Consider the following 18,403-nt stretch of genomic DNA (forward strand, 5'->3'; position numbering starts at 1 on the left):
TTTTTAAGACAGTCTCTCAATGGCACAGGCTGGCCTGGAAGTTGCTGCCCTCCCAGAGTGCTGGAATTACAGTGTGCCACCACGCACAGCTAATGATTAGCTTCAACGTTTAACTGAGTAAATATAAAGAAAGGACTTGCCTTAATGTATTTTGAGGCAACATTGGAATTCGAAGTCACCGTTGGAATCTATGGAATACCTAATGGTATTTGAAATTATAGACCCCTGACAATAAGATGCAAATTGATTTCAAATCCGAAAAGTTTATCTGTCCCCTCGGCTCTATTATTGCATTTGCTTATTTCCTTGTAGTATCCCGGGCTTTCCCACTGAGCTACATCCCGAGTTTTTTTTGTTTTTTTTTTTTTTTCTTTAAGAGGCTCTTGCTAAGCAGCTCTGTTGCGTAGGATGGCTTTGAACTTTCAATCTTTCTCCTTCAGTTTACCAAGAGTTCTGGGATTTAACATGATTAAACTGAGCAGCACTTACACTTTTCTCCTATTTGCAGTTTAGAGCAGGCCATTGGACTTTTATGATGCATATTGAGGATAGCAGATAAGAAATGTAAAGGAGAAGACCGGAAAACATTCTCTAGGAAACACTTAAATCCATCAACATAACAAAAACTTCCCGTGGTAGAAGGAATGAAGGAAGCCCTTTTTTTGGAGGGGGGCTGGGCTTTGAACACGGCCTAGGGCAAGCTAAACTGAAGCCTCACAGAGGGCTTTACCCACCAGCCCTTTTGTCTTTTTTTTTTTTTTTTTAAGTGATGTTGTAACACAGCTCAACAAATTGTCCAGTTAAGTATTTGCCAAAGAATTTTTTCTTTAGCGAGTGTGGTGGTGCACACCTATAATCCCCAGCTCTCCAGATGGCTGAGATGGAATTGTTCCAAGTTCAAAGCCAGCCTGGGCTACAAAGTGAATTCAAGGCCAGCCTGAATTGGATAGTGAGACCCTGCCTCAAAGAGACAAAAAGAAAAATAAAAGAGAAACAAATTTATCTTCTTTATGTATTATGGATCCCTCAGGTCCATACTACACTTGATCTTAGCCAAAGACTGAGAAGCAATATGTATTGTCTATAATAACACTACATTAAGAGCTTTATAGGCAATATAAAATTAAGAAAAATAATTATAAAATTATATTTAGAAACCTTACAGAAACTCTAACACATTTAATAGAGTATTTTTGTAGTGCCTTGATATTGGTTTTGGGGACAGGGTCTCCCTATGCAGTCAAGGCCAGTCGTTCTGTGGCTCTGAGCTTAGAAAGCTTCTGCCTCAGCCTCCCCAGTTAATGGGATAGTGCTCACTTCGGCTGGACACCCACCAAGTTCTGGTTTTACAGGCCTGAGCCACGGTGCCCAGTCGTTGTTGTTTTTGTTTTTCTGAAACAGGGTCTTGCTGTGTAATTGAGACTGAACTGGACTGTGTAGCCCAGACTGGCCTGGAACTTGCAGGGATCCTCCTGCCTCTGCCTCCTGAATGCTGGGATTACAAGTGTGTGCCACCATGCCTGGCATGCCCAGCTTTAGTGACCCTTTATTAATAGGTCTCTATTGTCTCCACAGTGATGCTGCTGTTCATTCTTTCCAGAAGCTTAATCATATACTACCTAAGATCTAAGAAATCTCAGGCTACTGGGCTAGAAAATGTTGGGGTGGGGCCTGTTGTGTGGAAAGAAAGTTGGAGCTAAGAATTGTAGTGTGGTCTGTCACTGAATTGCTGTGATGTAAGCACTCATCTTGCCTATTTTGTCTAGCTGCAAAATTAAAGTTCAAGATCTAAAAATCACTAGTACTTTGGGGAGAGCAATCTTTTTCACTAAATGCGCTCAGATAATATATATTATTCCAGTTAATTATCTCTAATTGTGTGAATGAGCATCAAACTACATATCATTTTCTCTTGCTTTTGTTTTGTTGTTTGGGTTTTTTTGGTGGAAGTGGGGATTGAACTCAGGCCCTTGTGCTTGCCAGAGAAGTGCTTATTCCACTGAGCCATCTCCCCGGGGCCCCTACATACCATTTTCTGCAAGAACTTTTTTTTTTTTTTGTACCAGGAATGAACTCAGGACCTTGTGATTGCCAGTCAGGCACTTATGCCACTGAGCTATCTCCCCACCCCTTTACCGGAACTCTTAAAACTACCTCCAAAATGCACAATCTGGATTAGATATGGTCTCTGGGCCTCTAATGGTCACTATGGACTGGTCTATTGGCTAATATTTATCTGCTCACTGAATATCTATTCTTTTTCGTTAAATTCCCTGAAGGATTTATAAATTAAATAAGTTCCAACAATTTCATGGCACCTACAAGTACTTAATGAAATGAATGAATGCTGTCACGATACTACAAACTTGTCCAGGAAAACTGCACCCTTTTTCAGAAAGCAGTTGTTGCAAGGCGACCATTAAGCAAACTGAAGTTTACATTAATACTAAGCTTTAAAGCAAACGTATGGGCCCGGGGAGATGGCTTAATGGAATAAGCACTTCCCTGGCAAGCGCAAAGGCCTGAGTTCAATCCCCCCCCCCCAAAATAAAGCAAATGTCTGGAATAAAAATAAACAAGACACTTTTCATAAAATTTATACCATTTATTTAGGCAAAACCCAAAAAAATTCCAAAACAAAATTTTGTACACACAACATTAATACTTAAGTGATGTCCTGATTTAAAATATAGCATGATTCAGGTACAGAATACTCCCATTATCTGGCCCATAGAACAGTGCTTTCTGTCCAGGTAACTGAGAGTCTTGAAGTGTATCCATTACACTTTCCAATGAACTTTTCATAGTGTTTTGAAAGGCATTCAACTCTTTCATTAGAATTTAAGCAAAAGATTGTTTTTCTCACACTCACCACTCAGAATTTTATAGAGAGAATCCTACAAAAGTAAGAGATTTAAATTTTTTTATACTTGCAGTTAGAGTATAAATCTTGACATACCATACCTTGTTTTGGGTGGGAAAAATGCTCTCAGAGATTGCCTTTTATGAAAGTGTCCTTAGCTTTCAGTAGCTAAAGTAATTTCTTACGTTAAAGCTGATTAAAATAAGTTTAAGAGAACCAATTTAAATTTTTCCTCAAAGTAAACCCCGTATTAAGCACCCATTATTGGTAAACTAGATATATGATGTCTCATAAAATAAATCTGGGGCCAGGGAGATAGCTCAGTGGCATAAGTGCCTCCCTGGCAAGCACAAGGTCCTGAGTTTGATCCCTGGTATCCAAAAATTAAAAATAATTTTGATAAATTTAGATTTTTAATTTTTTGTTTGTTTTTTGTTTTGAGACAGACTCTTGTTATGTTGCCTAGGCTGGTCTCAGCTACCCAGAGCAACTGGGACTATAGACTACAGGAAAATGCCAGCAGCCCAGCTCTGAACTTTGGAGGAAGGGGGAATTACTGGGGAATGGAACCCAGGGGGCACTGAGCTACATCTCCTACCATTTTTATTTTTGAGATAGGGTCTCACAAAACTGAACATAACACACTAGCCTCAAAGCTGTAACCATCCTACCTCAAACTAAAATAAACTATCCTTTATTTTAATTTTTATTTTATTTTTTAAGAAAGGGCCTTGCTGTGTAGTTCAGGCTGGCCTTGAACTTGCTATGTAGCCAAGACTGGCCTCCAACTCAAGATAAATCCTCCTGCCTCAACTTCCTGAATGCTGGGATTGCAGGAGTCTACCCCTATGCCTGATATGGAGAGATAATTTTTTTTTTTTTTTTTTTTTTTGTGGAACTGGGGATTGAACTCAGGTCCTTGTGCTTGCCAGGGAAGCGTTTATTCCACTGAGCCATCTCCCCAGCCCCTGGAGAGATTATTCTTAATGGTCACTTGCCTGGCTATAAATTTAGGCTACACTGTTTAAAAGAGGTTGTATTTCATTCAGAATAATGAAACACAGTGTTTATAGTTGCATAATTTATATAAAAAGTGTGTGTGGTGGGAAACAGACTAAAAAGCTGTTCTGCTACCAATTAACGTAGTGTCTTACTTTAAGCTTTGGAGACCAAAGCACTATATCATGCAAAGTCTGTGAAAAAACTAAAGAAGATAAAGCAATCACTCATTTAAAGCCCAATCAGCAAATTTTCCAATCATACTGCTATTCTCATCACTAGACAAAAGATTAGTTTCGCATTATTTCCAAAGTAAACACTTTGTTAAATTAACAATTTTAAAATGTGTCAACAAAAAACTAAACATCTAATATACACAACCCCATCTAAAATTGGATTTAAGAGGGAAATACAGGGTTCTGCAGCCCCTCCCATACAAAGGTCCCAAAAGAATACAGATAATGGGAAAAGGCCGTATCAGTAAGAGTGTGACACTACCTTTAACTCGTACCTTCAGGTTAGTAATACTGCTTTACATCATGATTAAAGCTGTACAGGAGCCAATAATATAAACATACTCAAGGAGCAGGAGAAAAACATCTCATTATCCACAAAACTAAGCTTTTGCTACCTCCGTTCACCCTGGGTACTGCTGTACATAGTTCCACATAGGGCTAATTTGCATTTGACTTTATTTTCTTTTGGAGGGTGCAGATAGTGCATTTTAAAACACTAAATCAAATTTATAGTTCATTAATTTACCACATAAAGCACTTTCATTAAAATGTGCTCAAAGGTGATAGTGGATAACCTACTGTTATCCATTTTTTTTTTTTTTTTTTTTTTTTTTGGCGGAACCAGGGATTGAACTCAAGCCCTTGTGCTTGCCAGGGAAGCACTTATTCCACTGAGCCATCTCCCCACTGTTATCTTTTTAAATTCTTTTTTTTTTTTTTGTAAATTTATTTATTTATTTGTGTGTATGTGTGTGTGGCCAGCTCAGCCCACCAGGGGGCGGGGCTGGCTGGCATGTGGTGCTGGGGGATTGAACCGCAGTCCCTGTGCTTTGCTAAGCTTGTTCTTAGTAGGTGCTTTAGACCACTGAGCCATCTCACCAGCCCCTCCACTGTTATCTTGACAGAGGGCATGATTGAAAGTATAACCAAATTAAAAGTTAAAGTGGCTAGGGAGAAAAGGGGCCAGCACAAAAAGACTTGTATGAGCAACTTCCTAAACCGCATATATAAGATTCATGGCCTTAAACATGAATATTTTGGGCCAGGGAGATGGCTCAGTAGAATAAGCGCTTCCCTAGGAAGCGCAAGGGTCTGAGTTCAATCCCCAGTTCCGCAAAAAAAAAATAAAAAATAAAATAAAAGAATATTTAATTCTTTGAAAGTTTACAAATAAAAGACACTATGAAGGCAAATTTCCCTAGCAGTGTTATACCGATCACACTCCCCCTGAAGTTTATTAGTGTTACTGAACTGCATTCCTGGCCTTAAGTAACAAGCAGAAATATTGATGCAGAACTGTGGGTCTGATACAGTTTTTAACAATCTTCAACTAGGAAAAGCTGGGTGTGCTGATGTATCAGCCACTATAGACAGCTGAGGCACAAAGATCGTGGATGGGCAACTTCGTGACATAGCAAGACCCTGTCTCAAAATAAAAATAAATCTTGGAAAAGAGCTAAGGTGAAAAAAATAGAAGTAGAAGAAGAAAAAGGGCTAAGGGTATAGGTCTGTGCAAAGACCCTGAGTATAATCCCCCCAGGTTATCTGACAGGAGAAAAAAATCTGCCACTAAAAAAGATGGACATGGTGGGGGAGGTAATGTAACCTCAGCACTCAGGAAGGCTGAGGCTGGAGGATCATGATTCAAAGTCAGCCTGTGCTGCACAGCAAGTTTAAGGCCAGTATGAAACATAACAAGATCATATCTCAAAAAGCAGAAAAGGCCAACTATGTCCTTGGCTAAAGGGTCAATTAACCCCACTTAATACTTGATATGCTTTGTTTTTTAACTGCAAAAAGAAAAGAAAGGGAAAAAAACCCACAACTTTTTTTTTTGGCGGAACCAGGGATTGAACCCAGGCCCTTGCGCTTCCCAGGAAAGCGCTTATTCCACTGAGCCACCTCCCCGGCCCCCCACAACATTTTTTTCTTTCCTTTTTGGTGCTAGGGATTGAACCTGGGCCTTGGCACCGAGCTAAACTAAACTCTCAACCCTAAAGAAAACAATAGTTAAAATTTTAGAGTACAGAGGCCATAGCAAAACTTGCTGCAAACAATAAAGATGCCTTTGTTTGTTTTGTTTTTTGTTCTTTTGAGACAAGGTCTTACTCTGTAGTCCAGGCTGGCTGTGAACTCACTACGTAGCCCAGACCAGCCTCAAGCTCACAGCAGTCCTCCTGCTTCAGCCTCCCATGTGCTGGAATTACAGGCATGTGCCAACTGGCCTGGCCAGCCTGTCAGTCTTTCTCTTTCTCTTTCCCTTTCCCTTTCCTTTCCTTTCCTTTCCTTTCCTTTCCTTTCCTTTCCTTTCCTTTCCTTTCCTTTCTTTTCTTCTTTCCTTCCTTCCTTGTATATCCATTTCTTAATATATCCGTAACTTGCTGTTGCTTAGGGATTATTTTTTATTTTCAATAATATCTAAATATCTGAGTATACCAATGATGCGAGCAATGAGTGCCTTACCTGTTTGGCACCTCTACATCACTGAAAGGTCTCCTTTGAAGGCACCCAGTATGTTACACTCCAGTTTACGATTTCAAGAATTAGAATAGATTCTAACTGTAGAGACAGCAGTTATACCTCATAATCTTAATATATTCATCCACTATATTTCAGCCAAATTCAAGACCTTACAGATAATTCTGTTCCTTAATTATGCACATAATTTTAAAAACCATCCCAACCACAAAGGCACTAAAACTTACATATTTGGGATATGATCAATTATTTTGCTTTTAAGACTCAGAAGTATCTGGCTGCTACTGATGCTCAAAGTAGTAAATTTAAACATTTTTGAGTTTTCATCTATCAAGAACTTAGTCCAAATAAAGTGCATGTCTGCTGTTTTCTGTATATTTTTAGTCATTTCTAAAAACAACTTTGCCAAACATGGTGATGTCTGTAATCCCAGCATTTGAGAGGCAGAGGCAGGAGGATCACCCTGAATTTGAGGCCTGCCTGAGCTACAAAGTGAGAACCTGTCTCAAAAACCAAAACAAATGAAAAATATTTTGAAGGCAAGAATCTAGCAGTAGACAACATATATTTTTGTCTTGAATAGTATAAAATAAAAACTTGAAGCCAAACTTCTCAAATAGACTTTCCCTTAACTGTACTAAAAAAACGTGAAAATGGCCAACCTCACAAGCAACTTTCAAGCTATTGTAGACCATCCTATTTTCTGAATTTTGCCCTAGACATTCAAATGGGAAAAAAGGCAAATACATTTTTAAAAACTTTTGAAAGAATTTTGTTTTGCCTCTGAAATAAACTGAATCTGTGAAAATGCATCTTATAAAAATTGCTTATGCCAACGAAGCCAGAATTAATCCATAATTTAATACAGCTTTCATAGTTTCACAAATCTACTTTCTTTTAGTTTAATTCAGTTTTCATCCTCATAAAGGAATACTAAAAACTTCGAGTCCATTTATTGTAACAGTAGTATGGAGTAAATGTCAAAAATGCTATTAGTGCACTAATACTCCAGCTGTTTTATGAAGGAACTTCTGATCACCAATTCTGACATGCTTCGAAAGAACCATTATCATCTCATCATCCCATGTAAAATCTCTACTGAAACTATTTTGGCTATGAAAAAATGCAATCATCGGAGATTGCAGATTAACCTTATCAATAAAATAAATTTTAAATGGAAATTAAATTTCTTGGAGATTTGCTGCCTCTCAAGCAATTATTGATATAATGATTTTTTTTTTACTATACTGTATCAAGTATCTTAAAGGAAAGGCAACTGTCTAAAAAATAATTCATCAAAAATATTTCCTTTTATCCACTGTAACTAGAATCATTACATTTAATCATTTAACAATAGTTTTATCTTCTTTTACATGTTTGGCAGTAAGATGTGGACATCTTTTTACAACATGAACAAATTAAGAGATACATAATTGGAAAAAATTTAGCTTTTCTTCATTTTTTTCTTTCTTTCTTTTTTTTTTTTTTTTTTTTTTTTTTTTTTGGTGCTGGGTATTGAACTCAGGGCTTTACATGCTAAGATACACTCAACCTCTTGAGTTACACCTCCAACCCAAATTTAATTTTTTGTGCAAACTTTACTGTTGTCAATTGTAATTTGACTAAGCAGGTTAATACCATGAGTAGTGTCTATCCCACTGAACAAAAATGGCTTTGTAGGAAAAGAATAGCTACTTTTAACTAGAGACGATTTTTTAAAAAATTTACATTTTCACAATACTATGACAGAATCAGATAGCCTTTAACACAATGTGCTATAATAGTTAATGGTGTGATGCTGGGAAATATTTCTAGAGAACAACCCACAATCTGTACAGGAAGTAGCAGGCCACATCTCTAGCCATAAACAATAGAGAACAAGGTTCTGCCCACTGCCTCCAAAGAGACAGATTCCAGAAGGGCAACCTGACCCATTTTAGAAACTATGCTATGAAAGCAATTCTCAATTCCTGAACTCCATTCTTCCTCAACTGTTTTTCCTCCTAATATATATTTCTGTCAGCCATCCAGGTTCCACAGGGTTTCCATGGGGAGAAAACATGGTTTCTCTTCTTTCACACTAAGAAGGGTGTCTTCTAAGAGATATACAGAGGGTAAAGGCATTTTATACATAGCAGTAGAAACTTCACAACTAAAACAGTGCCAGAAACAGGGTAATAACCCATCGGAGGCCACAAATTGATTGGAAGGGACTTTGAGATCAGAAAAGTCTGGTCTAAGAGTTCGTGCAAACTTTTATCAGAAAACTGTAGAATCTCAAGCACAGATAAATTCAAACACTAAAAGATGTGAAAATTTCCTAAAAGGGAATGATAAAGAAACCTTTCTTGCCTCATATTAGGTTAAAAATCACAAGACAAATTAGACTGTTCACATGGGCAGTACTGTACATTATTAATCCCAAACTGACCTTAAGATAGTCTAAGTGGACCAATCACAAAAAGGATCCTGGTGACTCAATTATCCAATCACCTATGACTATCAATTTAGTCTAGCTTGGGGCTGCTTCTTACAGGGAGGTGGCCTCCCATGGCACATGATATGTTTTTCTAAGCTGTCCAGAATGGCCACTGCAATCTGTTGGACATGGGGATCGGTCTGTTCATGTTCTTTGATGTTGTATAAATGTTGTAGTCCTCCTTCTTCAATCAGCATGCTGCAGTACCTTGAAGCTGAAAAAAACAAGAGAAACAATCTGATAAAAGTCATTTATTACAAATCAATGGTCAACATATTAAATGGAGAGAAGCTGATTTCCCTGTAAATCAGGAACAAGACAGGAACATCTGCTGTCACTATTCCTACTCCATACAGTTCTTGAAAAGTCAGCCAGAGCAATCAGGCAAAAAAAGAAATAGAAGAGATATGTATAGGAAAGAAAGAAGCCAAATTATCATTATTCAAAGATGATATGATACTCTAATGTACAACACAGAAATTCCACCAAAAAACCTCCTAGAATTCATAACCAAATTCAGTAGGACAGCCAGATACAAAAATCAAGACATAAAAATCAATAGCATTCCTGTGTACCAATAATAAACTCACTGAAAAAGTAATTAGGGAACTGACATCTTTCCTAATAGCTTCAAGAAAAATTAAATACTTAGGAATTAACCTAACCAAGGAGGAAAAGACCTCTACAATGAAAGCTACAGTACTCTGAAAAAAGATCAAAAGAGGATATCAGAAAATGCAGACGGGTACAACCCACTTGGCCCCCCCTTCTGTCCTTCTCTTGGACAGGAGCTTTCTTTCCCCCAATAAATATATTCTGCTCTTAACATCCAAAAAAGAAAAAGAAAATTCAGACAGCCTTTTCCTGGATAGGCAGAACCAATATAGTAAAAACAGACATACCTCTAAAAGTGATACATGAATGTAATATTATTCCCAGTCATAACACCAACAGCATTCCTCACAGAACTAGAAAAAGCAATACTAAATTCATATAGAACTAGAAGAGATCTAGAATAGCAAAAGCAATCCTAGGCAACAGGAGCAAGGCAGAAAGCATCAAAAGCATAGACATCAAGTTCCTCTACAAAGCTACAGTGATAAAAACTGCATGGTATTGGGGGGAAAAAAGGATCTAGAAATAAGTCTAGGCACATTCAACTATATAATATTTGACAAAGGAGCCAAAAACTTACTCTGGAGGAGCTGCTGCTTCTGCCTCTTTTAACAACTCATTCTAGGAAAACTGACTATCCACATGAAGAAGACTGAATCTGTATCTCTTCTCTTTTTCTTTTTCTCTTTTTCTTTTTCTTTTTCTTTTTCTTTTTTTCTTTTTTTTGTACTAGCAATCAAACTCAGGACCTTGTGCTTACCAAGCAGGTACTTGTACTACTGAGCTATCTCCCTGGCCTGAATCTGTTTTTTTTTTTTTTTTTTTTTTTTTTTTTTTTTTACCATTTAGTAAGCTAAAAATCAAAATGGATTGTTGAAGATCTAAATGTGTTAATTGAAACCCTTTGTCTGCTGGAAAATAAAATAGGTAAAACCCTTGAGATCATAGGCTTTTATTGCTCAAGAACATTTTTTTTTCCCGGTACCAGGGTCAAGAACGTTTTTTAACAAAACCCCAATAACATGAGAAATAGCACCAAGAATCAACAAATGGATCATATCAAATTAGAAAGTTTCTGTGCAACAAAGGCAACAAGTGAAGAGACAATGTACAGAATTGGGGGAAGGTGCCTGATGTGTTTATTTACAGAGCAGCTTGATCACTTTAAGACTCATTCAAATTTTTTAGGATTGGCCTAAAGTAGCTAATTTTATAGGGCTAATTTTTTCTGGTGTTTTTACTGAATGCTTAAGCCATTAAGTTCTTTTTATCCAGTGCTGGAGATTGGATCCAGGACCTCTGCACTGAGCTACATTCCCAGCCATTTTAAATTCTGAGTCAGGGACAGGGTCTTGCTAAGTCACTAAGTTGCCTACACTGGGCTCACACTTGTCACTTTCCTGCCTCAGCCTCCTGGACTGCTGAGATTACAGACATGCACTACCACAACAGGCAAATTTCTAGTACTCTATTTGAAACTCAAATATTTCCCAATAATACATGAGCTTCAAATATTGTTCAATTAGTAACAACTTGGTATTTGTCCTTTCTCATGCTGCAAGTCATACCACAGGCATGCATAGGTATAATATTCCAAGACTTCAGGGATCTGTACAAAGATTTCTATATGTACATAATGCTAAGGATCAAACCCAGAGCCTTGCATGTACCCATTATTGAGCTCTTGCTCTGCCACTGAGTCACACTAGGCATTCTCGGGAACTTTAGCTGCTGCCCCTGCATTACCCTGAACGACAACCACTTGCATCTCAGTCTCACCATACTCAGATCTCTCTTCAAAGCGCAACAAAATAGTTGTTGTGCTTGATTCTCCCACTGTATGCCAGGGCTGTGCTTTGGAGAGTTCCTCTCCAAACTCAGTGGTTGTCCTCGGGACAGTATTAAGAGGTGAGGCCATTAAGATGTGATTAGGTCATGGGCCAGCCAAACAGCTCAGCGGATTAAAGCACCTGCAAGCAGGCGCAAGGGCTGTGGTTTGATCCTCAGGCCTGCTGTGCCTGTGCTGAGACAGCAATTGAGACTGGGTGTGGTGGCGCACACCTGTAATCCCAGCTCTTTGGAGGCTGTAAACAGGCAGATCACTACAAGTCCAATCTAGTAGTGAGACCCTGAACACCCTGTAGACCCTCCCCCCCCAAAAAAAAGATGTGATTAGGTCACAAGTGCTCCTTATTACTAAAACTGGGATCCTTAAATAAGAGGCTTCACAGAGCCATTGCCTGGTGTACTCGCCTGCAGTTCTGCTCATGCTGAGGGAGGGTGGAGCACAGCCCTTATCAGATGTCAAGGGCTGTTTCCTTCATCTTGGATCTCTGCCATGCAGAACTGTGAGAAGTAAGTTTCAGCTTGAGTATAATTTACCTACACTCAAGTATTCTATTACAGCAGCACAACGGACTATGATGATCAGGGTCTATAAACACTGGACCTCCCGGGAGAAGGTAACCTACTGATACAGATCACTCCTTTCCATTCTTCAGCTACCAGAACCTTGTTGCCTTGGTCTACAGTCTAGACAGAGTGTTTTCAAATTTCTCCCCAGTTACCACTTAGCTAGTGGTCCTGAATATTTCCTTTTTCCTTTCCGGCTCTGGGTGCTGCATTCAGGGCCTAACACAGGCTAGGCAAAGCTTCTATCACTGAGCTACATCCTCAGCACCTGTTTTTCAGGGCGAGAGGGCATAACTGTTTGCTTAGTGATTGAACTCAGGGCCTTGACACTAAGCTACATCCCCAGCTCCTCTTTTTATTTTTTAATATAAACTTTGAATACTCCTGCCTTAGCCTCCCAGGGTGCTGGGAGAGGCATGTGCAACCACACTTAGCCTCCAGCCCACTTTTTCTTTCCTTTTTTTTTTTTGTTTTTTTTTTTGTTGTTGTTTTTTGAGACGGGGTCTTCAGGTTTCTGAGTAGCTAGGATTACAGGTGTATGTATGTCATAACACCCAACTCTGCTGTATGTTCTTCATTTAAAATAACATGTAAATATTCCGCTGTTATGTCAATGCTATTTTACACTTCCCTACTGCTGGACTTTGACTTGGGGTTATTTCCTATATTTGAATGGATATTCATGTAAAAGCAAGCTTTTGTATGTAATTTTTAAAACATTTTTTGTAATGCTGGGAATCAAACCCAGAATCTCACACATGCTAGCTAGTCCACTATACTAACCACCAAGCTATATCCCTGGCCCTCACTATTTTATCCCCCCAGTGCTGGGGATTGAACCTAGGGCATTGGGTATGCCAGATAAGCACTCTATCACTAAGATGCACCCCTAGGCCATCACAACAGGTTCTGAATCTTTAAATTCTATGAGTCTAGTGAGGTGTGATAGCACACACCTATAATCCCAGCACTTAGAAGGCTGAGGAAGGGTGGAGAGTTCAAGTCCAGCCTGAGCTACATAAAAAGTTCAAGATAAGAATGAACTATGTAGTTAAGTGCTTGTCTCATAAAATAAACCAACCAGCCAACAACTAAATAACTAATTATTTTTTAATGTATTTGGTACAAGGTCTCACTACACAGCTCGGACTCACAGGTGCTTAGTCCACTGAGCTACCTCGTCACCCTAAACATTTTTTTTTTTTAAAGTGTTCTGAACACATAATCTGAATTTTATTTTATTTTATTATTTATTTATTTGGCGGAACTGGGGATTGAACTCAGGCCCTTGAGCTTGCCAAAGAAGCGCTTATTCCACTGAGCCATCTCCCCAGCCCCCACCCTAAACATTTTTGAATTCCATGATGTTTGGACAGTTATCTCATTTGCTACTGTCATTCTGCATTGCCAAAATTATTCTAAAAGAATACGTTTAGGGGGCTGGTGAGATGGCTCAGTGGTCTAAAGCACCTACTTAGAACAAACTTAGCAAAGCACAGGGACCGCGGTTCAATCCCCCAGCACCACATGCCAGCCAGTCCCGCCCCCTGGTGGGCTGAGCTGGCCACACACACACACACACACACACACACACATAAATAAAATTGAAAAAAAAAAGAATACATTTAGTTTGTAACCTGTAATTCTCTTATATTGTATCTTTAAAAATTATTGCAATATTACATATTAGAAATGGCTTTCCTGTGAAAAGAGAATCTCTCTCTCTCTTTTTTTTTTTGCGGAACCAGAGATTGAACTCAGACCCTTGCGCTTGCCAGGCAAGTGCTTATTCTACTAAGCTATCTCCCCGGCCCCAAGAATCTCTTTTCAAAAAGAAAAACCATAATTCTTTTTGTTACATACGATTCTTGCTGCAGACATGTTGCATGGCCCAAACTGCCCATAGCTGGACTCCCGGCGTTGTGAAACAGCCAAGTAATGGGAAAAATGGATTAAAGGACCTAAGGAAACACATAGAAAAGTCATAATTACATTTGCTATACTGGATTTTTTTTTTTTTTTTTTTTTTTAAAGTCAGTACCTTGGCTATGTAGTTCAGGCTGGACCTGAACCCATAATGTAGTCCTGGCTGGCCTTCAACCCTGCCTCAGCCTCCCAAGTGCGGGAATCTGAGGCCTCTGCCACCAGGCCTGGCTTATAGCATTATTTTTTTAAGCAACAATTACTAAACTTTTCCTTTTAGCAATGTCACCATATAAATGAACTTTAGAACAGCTTGTCTTAGACATTTCTGAAAAGATGGATTCCAATACATTTTGGTTTAGAAAAGGAAAGGGATGAGAACACAGTATTAAAAAAGAGAAAAAAAAAAAAAAACTTTCAAAAGCTTTTTTTTGGTTTTGTTTTGTTTTTGCTTTTGGTCTTTTTGAGACAGGGTCTCACAGTGAGAACCTGGACTTGAACAGGCTGGCCTTGAACTCATTTTATAGCCCAGGTTGACTTCGAATTCCCAACAATTCTCCTGCCTCAGCCTCCTGAGGGCTGGGATTATAGGGGTGCGCCACCACACATGGCTTTTTTGATCTTAAAGATAGACATTTTGAAGATTAACAAATCTTGATTTAGAAACTAAGAAATGGAGATGTTAGCTGATAATGTGTAGAAATAGAACAACATGAAGCTCAAAAATAAGCCTTTCAGGGGCCAGGGAGATGGCTCAGTGGAATAAGCGCTTCCCTGGCAAGCTCAAGGACCTGAGTTCAATCCCCGGTTCCACCAAAAAAAAAAAAAAAAAAAGCCTTTCTATGTCTACTGGCCTGAACAAACAGGAGTACCACAGTAAGCTGTGCAAATAAGTGTTGACAGAGCCGGCATGTATGAAGCAGATAACAAAATAAGTTGAAATGGGCCATGGAGACTGTTCAGTGGCATAAGCACCTGACTGGCATGCACAATGTCTGGAGTTCAATTCCCAGTACCACACACACACACACACACACGAAAAAAAGTTGTAATGACATTAATGTAAAAAATAGGGTTGAAGACTTTCACTACGAGGAAGAACAAAAATTTGACTGGAATCTCTGTATCTATCTGTAGAAATATATTCACTGTGACAATCAAAAAAAAAAAAAAAAATAGGGTTGAACAGCCAGTATGCCCTTTGGTAAATTATTTTGCAAATTGTTTTCCATATAGAGATGGTATTCCTTCTAGTTTCTGCAATACTGTCATGTTCTTTTAGACTTCCACTTCTTTCTCTTGCTCAAATTTCTTGACCCTACTTAATTGTTCAAAATTAGCCAGGCATGGGGGCATATGCCTATAATCCCAGTGTTCAGGAAGCTGAGACAGGAGAAGCACCATGTGTCTGAAGCCAGCCTGGGCTACACAGCGAGTTCAAAGACAGTCTGAACTACATAGTGAACCTCTGTCTCAAACAACAAAAACAAAACAACTTCAGTTCACAATGGACTGCTTTGAAAGTTTTTAAATATTTTTCAGTGTAGACTTAAGGGTATTCATGTTTAATTTTTATGTACATCTAGCATAGTGGTCATTTGGTTTCCTTCACTAGAATGTAAGATTTTTTTTTCTTTTTTTTGCGGAACCGGGGATTGAACTCAGAACCTTGCATTTGCCAGTCAAGCGCTTATCCTACTGAGCCATCTCCCCGGCCCCAAGAATGTAAGATTTTTGTGTGCAACACAATGACTAGGTCGTCTTTTACTTTCTTTTTTTAAGCTTCAAGTTTCAAGAGCACAGAACAAATCTTTAGAACTTGTAGCTAATAAGTATTCAACAAAGGAAAGAATAATATGAATTATAAGTGTCAGGAAAAAATTCCAAATACTTTACTATTTTATTTATTTATTTTTTTATATTTCATTTTATTTAAGATACTGGGGATCAAGCCAAGATTCTCATGCATGTTGGACAAGCCCTCTATCACTGGGCCAGAGATCAGCCCTTTTTATTTTTTACTTTGAAATAGGGTCTCATGGAGTTACCCAAGCTGTGACTTTCCTGCCTCAGCCCACCAAGTAGCTAAGATTACAAGCCTGTACCACCACCAGTCAGCTACACTGCTTCTTTTAAAGTCAGTATTAAGTGAGACAACTTATATCTAACAAGAGGGATACTAAAATAAGAAAAAGAGCAGGCTACTGGTTTATTGTTAAATATTGTGACAGTTACCTGTATGCTACCATCTCACACTCTGGAGTTGGCCACTTCAAAATAGCTGAGTGCTAGAAGATACAAGATACAAAGAAAGGATTACAGTATTTACTTTGCATTATGGCTTATAAGGCTTTGACAGTTTAAATATTATGAATGTTGTTACATTCTTCTAGAAAACATCAAATGATCCTACCAAATCATCGAGAAGAGAATTCCTCTGGCTTCGGCTCAATGTCCAAGCTTGTTCGCCTCTGGATATTAAGTGGGCAATAATGCCAGCTGCAAAGTAACTCACTTCCACTTCAACACTGTGTAGCAGACTACTGATGTGGTCTATAAAATCCTTCCACATTAATTCAGAATGTAGTTCTTGTACTTCAGCTATATTGTTCTGGGGAAGAAAAAAAACATATAAATTAAAGTAATATAAAAATGAATTTAAAAATTAAAGTAATTTGTATAATAAAAGGCTAAAAGAACTGTTTACAGACACTGGTCAAACAATCAGCAATGCCAGCAGGGGACCACTGAAAGTATTCAAATGAAGGCAGTTTTTAGATTGCAATGAAGGAAAATCCAAAGACAACCTGGCAGTTTGGTTGAGAAAGCAGAGTTCATAGTTCAAGGTAATCAATCATGCTATGAAACTTTGTAAAAAAAAAAAAAAAATGCTGGAAAAAGAAGGGACAGAAACAGACAGATATACAGGCAAGGCAGTAATACACATATTACTATACAAACAGTCCCTCTAAATATTTGGTTGAGTAATAAGGCTAGAAGGTTAGGAAAAGGCCACCAGAAAGTATACAGAGGAATCTGAAAGCCAGGGAAACCTAGGAATAGTTCACATTCCCACCCACAAGGATGAAGAGATCACCTAATAAAGTATTTGATATGATAGCAATGTGGCTAAACTATATTAGCCTAAGGGCCAAGATGATCTAAAGCCACTTAACAAATAAGCTTTAAAAGAAGCAACTTGATGTGTAAGAAATTTGTGTGTGTGTGTGTGTGTGTGTGTGTGTGTGTGTGTGTGTAGAACCAGGGATTGAACTCAGGCCCCTGTGCTTGCCAGGCAAGCACTTACAGTTAAAGTTCTTACACATTGGGGCCGGGGAGATAGCTCAGTAGAATAAGCGCTTACCTGGCAAACACAAGGGCCTGAGTTCAATCCCCTAGGTCAGAATAAAGAACAAGACTCTTTAGAGGAAAACAGTAAGATCCAGCAGTCACCAATGTAAATTTCATTTCCTTTTTTCTTTTCATATTTAGTACAGGGTCTACAAGGTCTCATTACACAGATCAGATTCATAGTGATTCTCTTGTTTTCAGCCTCCTAAGCACTGGGATCATAGGCACACACCATCACGCCCAGTTTCAATCATCCATCTCAGTGTGCCCTGGGGGGCGAGGCCTGCACAGCAGGCCAGGGATCAAACCCCAGTCCCTGTGTCTGCCTAAACAGGCACTTTAATCCACTGAGCTATCTGGCTGGCCTACCAATGTAAATTTCATAAGTACTAACATCCAATCAAAAATTATCAGGCATACAAACCCAGCCCCTGGGCGGGTTGAGCTGGCTAGAGTCCAGGAATGGAGGCAGCATGCCTGTAATCCCAGTGCTGGGGAGGCTGAAAACAGGAGGATCACCATGGGCCCGAGCTGCATAATGAGACCCTGTAATAACTAAATTAAAAAAATAAAGTAAAATTATTTTACTTTAGATATATATATATCTCAGGCATACAAAAAAGTGGGAAAATTTGATTCATAACCAGGAAAAAAAAAATCCATCTATAGAAACAAATGTAGAAATGACATAAATAATGAATTTAGCAAAGATTTCAAACAGCTGTTATAAATATGATTCAGGATAAAATAAAACATGAACATGAGAAAAAAAAAATAAGTACATAAAAAATAACTAAACTGCCGGGTGTGGTGGCTCACACCTGTAATCCCAGCACTCAGGAGACTGAGACAGGAAGATTATTGTGACTTCTAGTCCAGCCTGAGCTACAAAGTGAGTTCAAGGCCAATCTGAACAGCATAGCAAGACTGTGCCTCAAAAAGACAAAAAAAAAGGGGGCTGGTGAGATGGCTCAGTGGTCTAAAGCACCTACTTAGAACAAGCTTAGCAAAGCACAGGGACTGCGGTTCAATCCCCCAGCACCACAT

At 38.7% G+C, this 18,403-nt stretch overlaps 1 protein-coding gene across 2 annotated transcripts in view; it reads right to left on the reverse strand.

Annotated features, from left to right (window-relative positions):
• Positions 1-8,067: 8,067 nt before the first annotated feature.
• Positions 8,068-18,403, reverse strand: part of Zyg11b (zyg-11 family member B, cell cycle regulator) — a 102,204-nt gene continuing 91,868 nt past the window's right edge. For both annotated transcript variants that reach the window (XM_004639109.2, XM_023724233.1), the window contains exons 11-14: positions 16,419-16,616; positions 16,241-16,293; positions 13,946-14,043; positions 8,068-9,269 (exon numbers count right to left, since the gene is read on the reverse strand). In XM_004639109.2, the coding sequence (XP_004639166.1) occupies positions 9,079-9,269; positions 13,946-14,043; positions 16,241-16,293; positions 16,419-16,616 (540 nt within the window). In that variant the 3' untranslated portion in view covers positions 8,068-9,078. The remainder of the gene's footprint in view (positions 9,270-13,945; positions 14,044-16,240; positions 16,294-16,418; positions 16,617-18,403) is intronic.

This window comes from Octodon degus, unplaced genomic scaffold (genome assembly GCF_000260255.1).
Source record: "Octodon degus isolate 3935 unplaced genomic scaffold, OctDeg1.0 scaffold00107, whole genome shotgun sequence".
NCBI lineage: Eukaryota > Metazoa > Chordata > Mammalia > Rodentia > Octodontidae > Octodon > Octodon degus.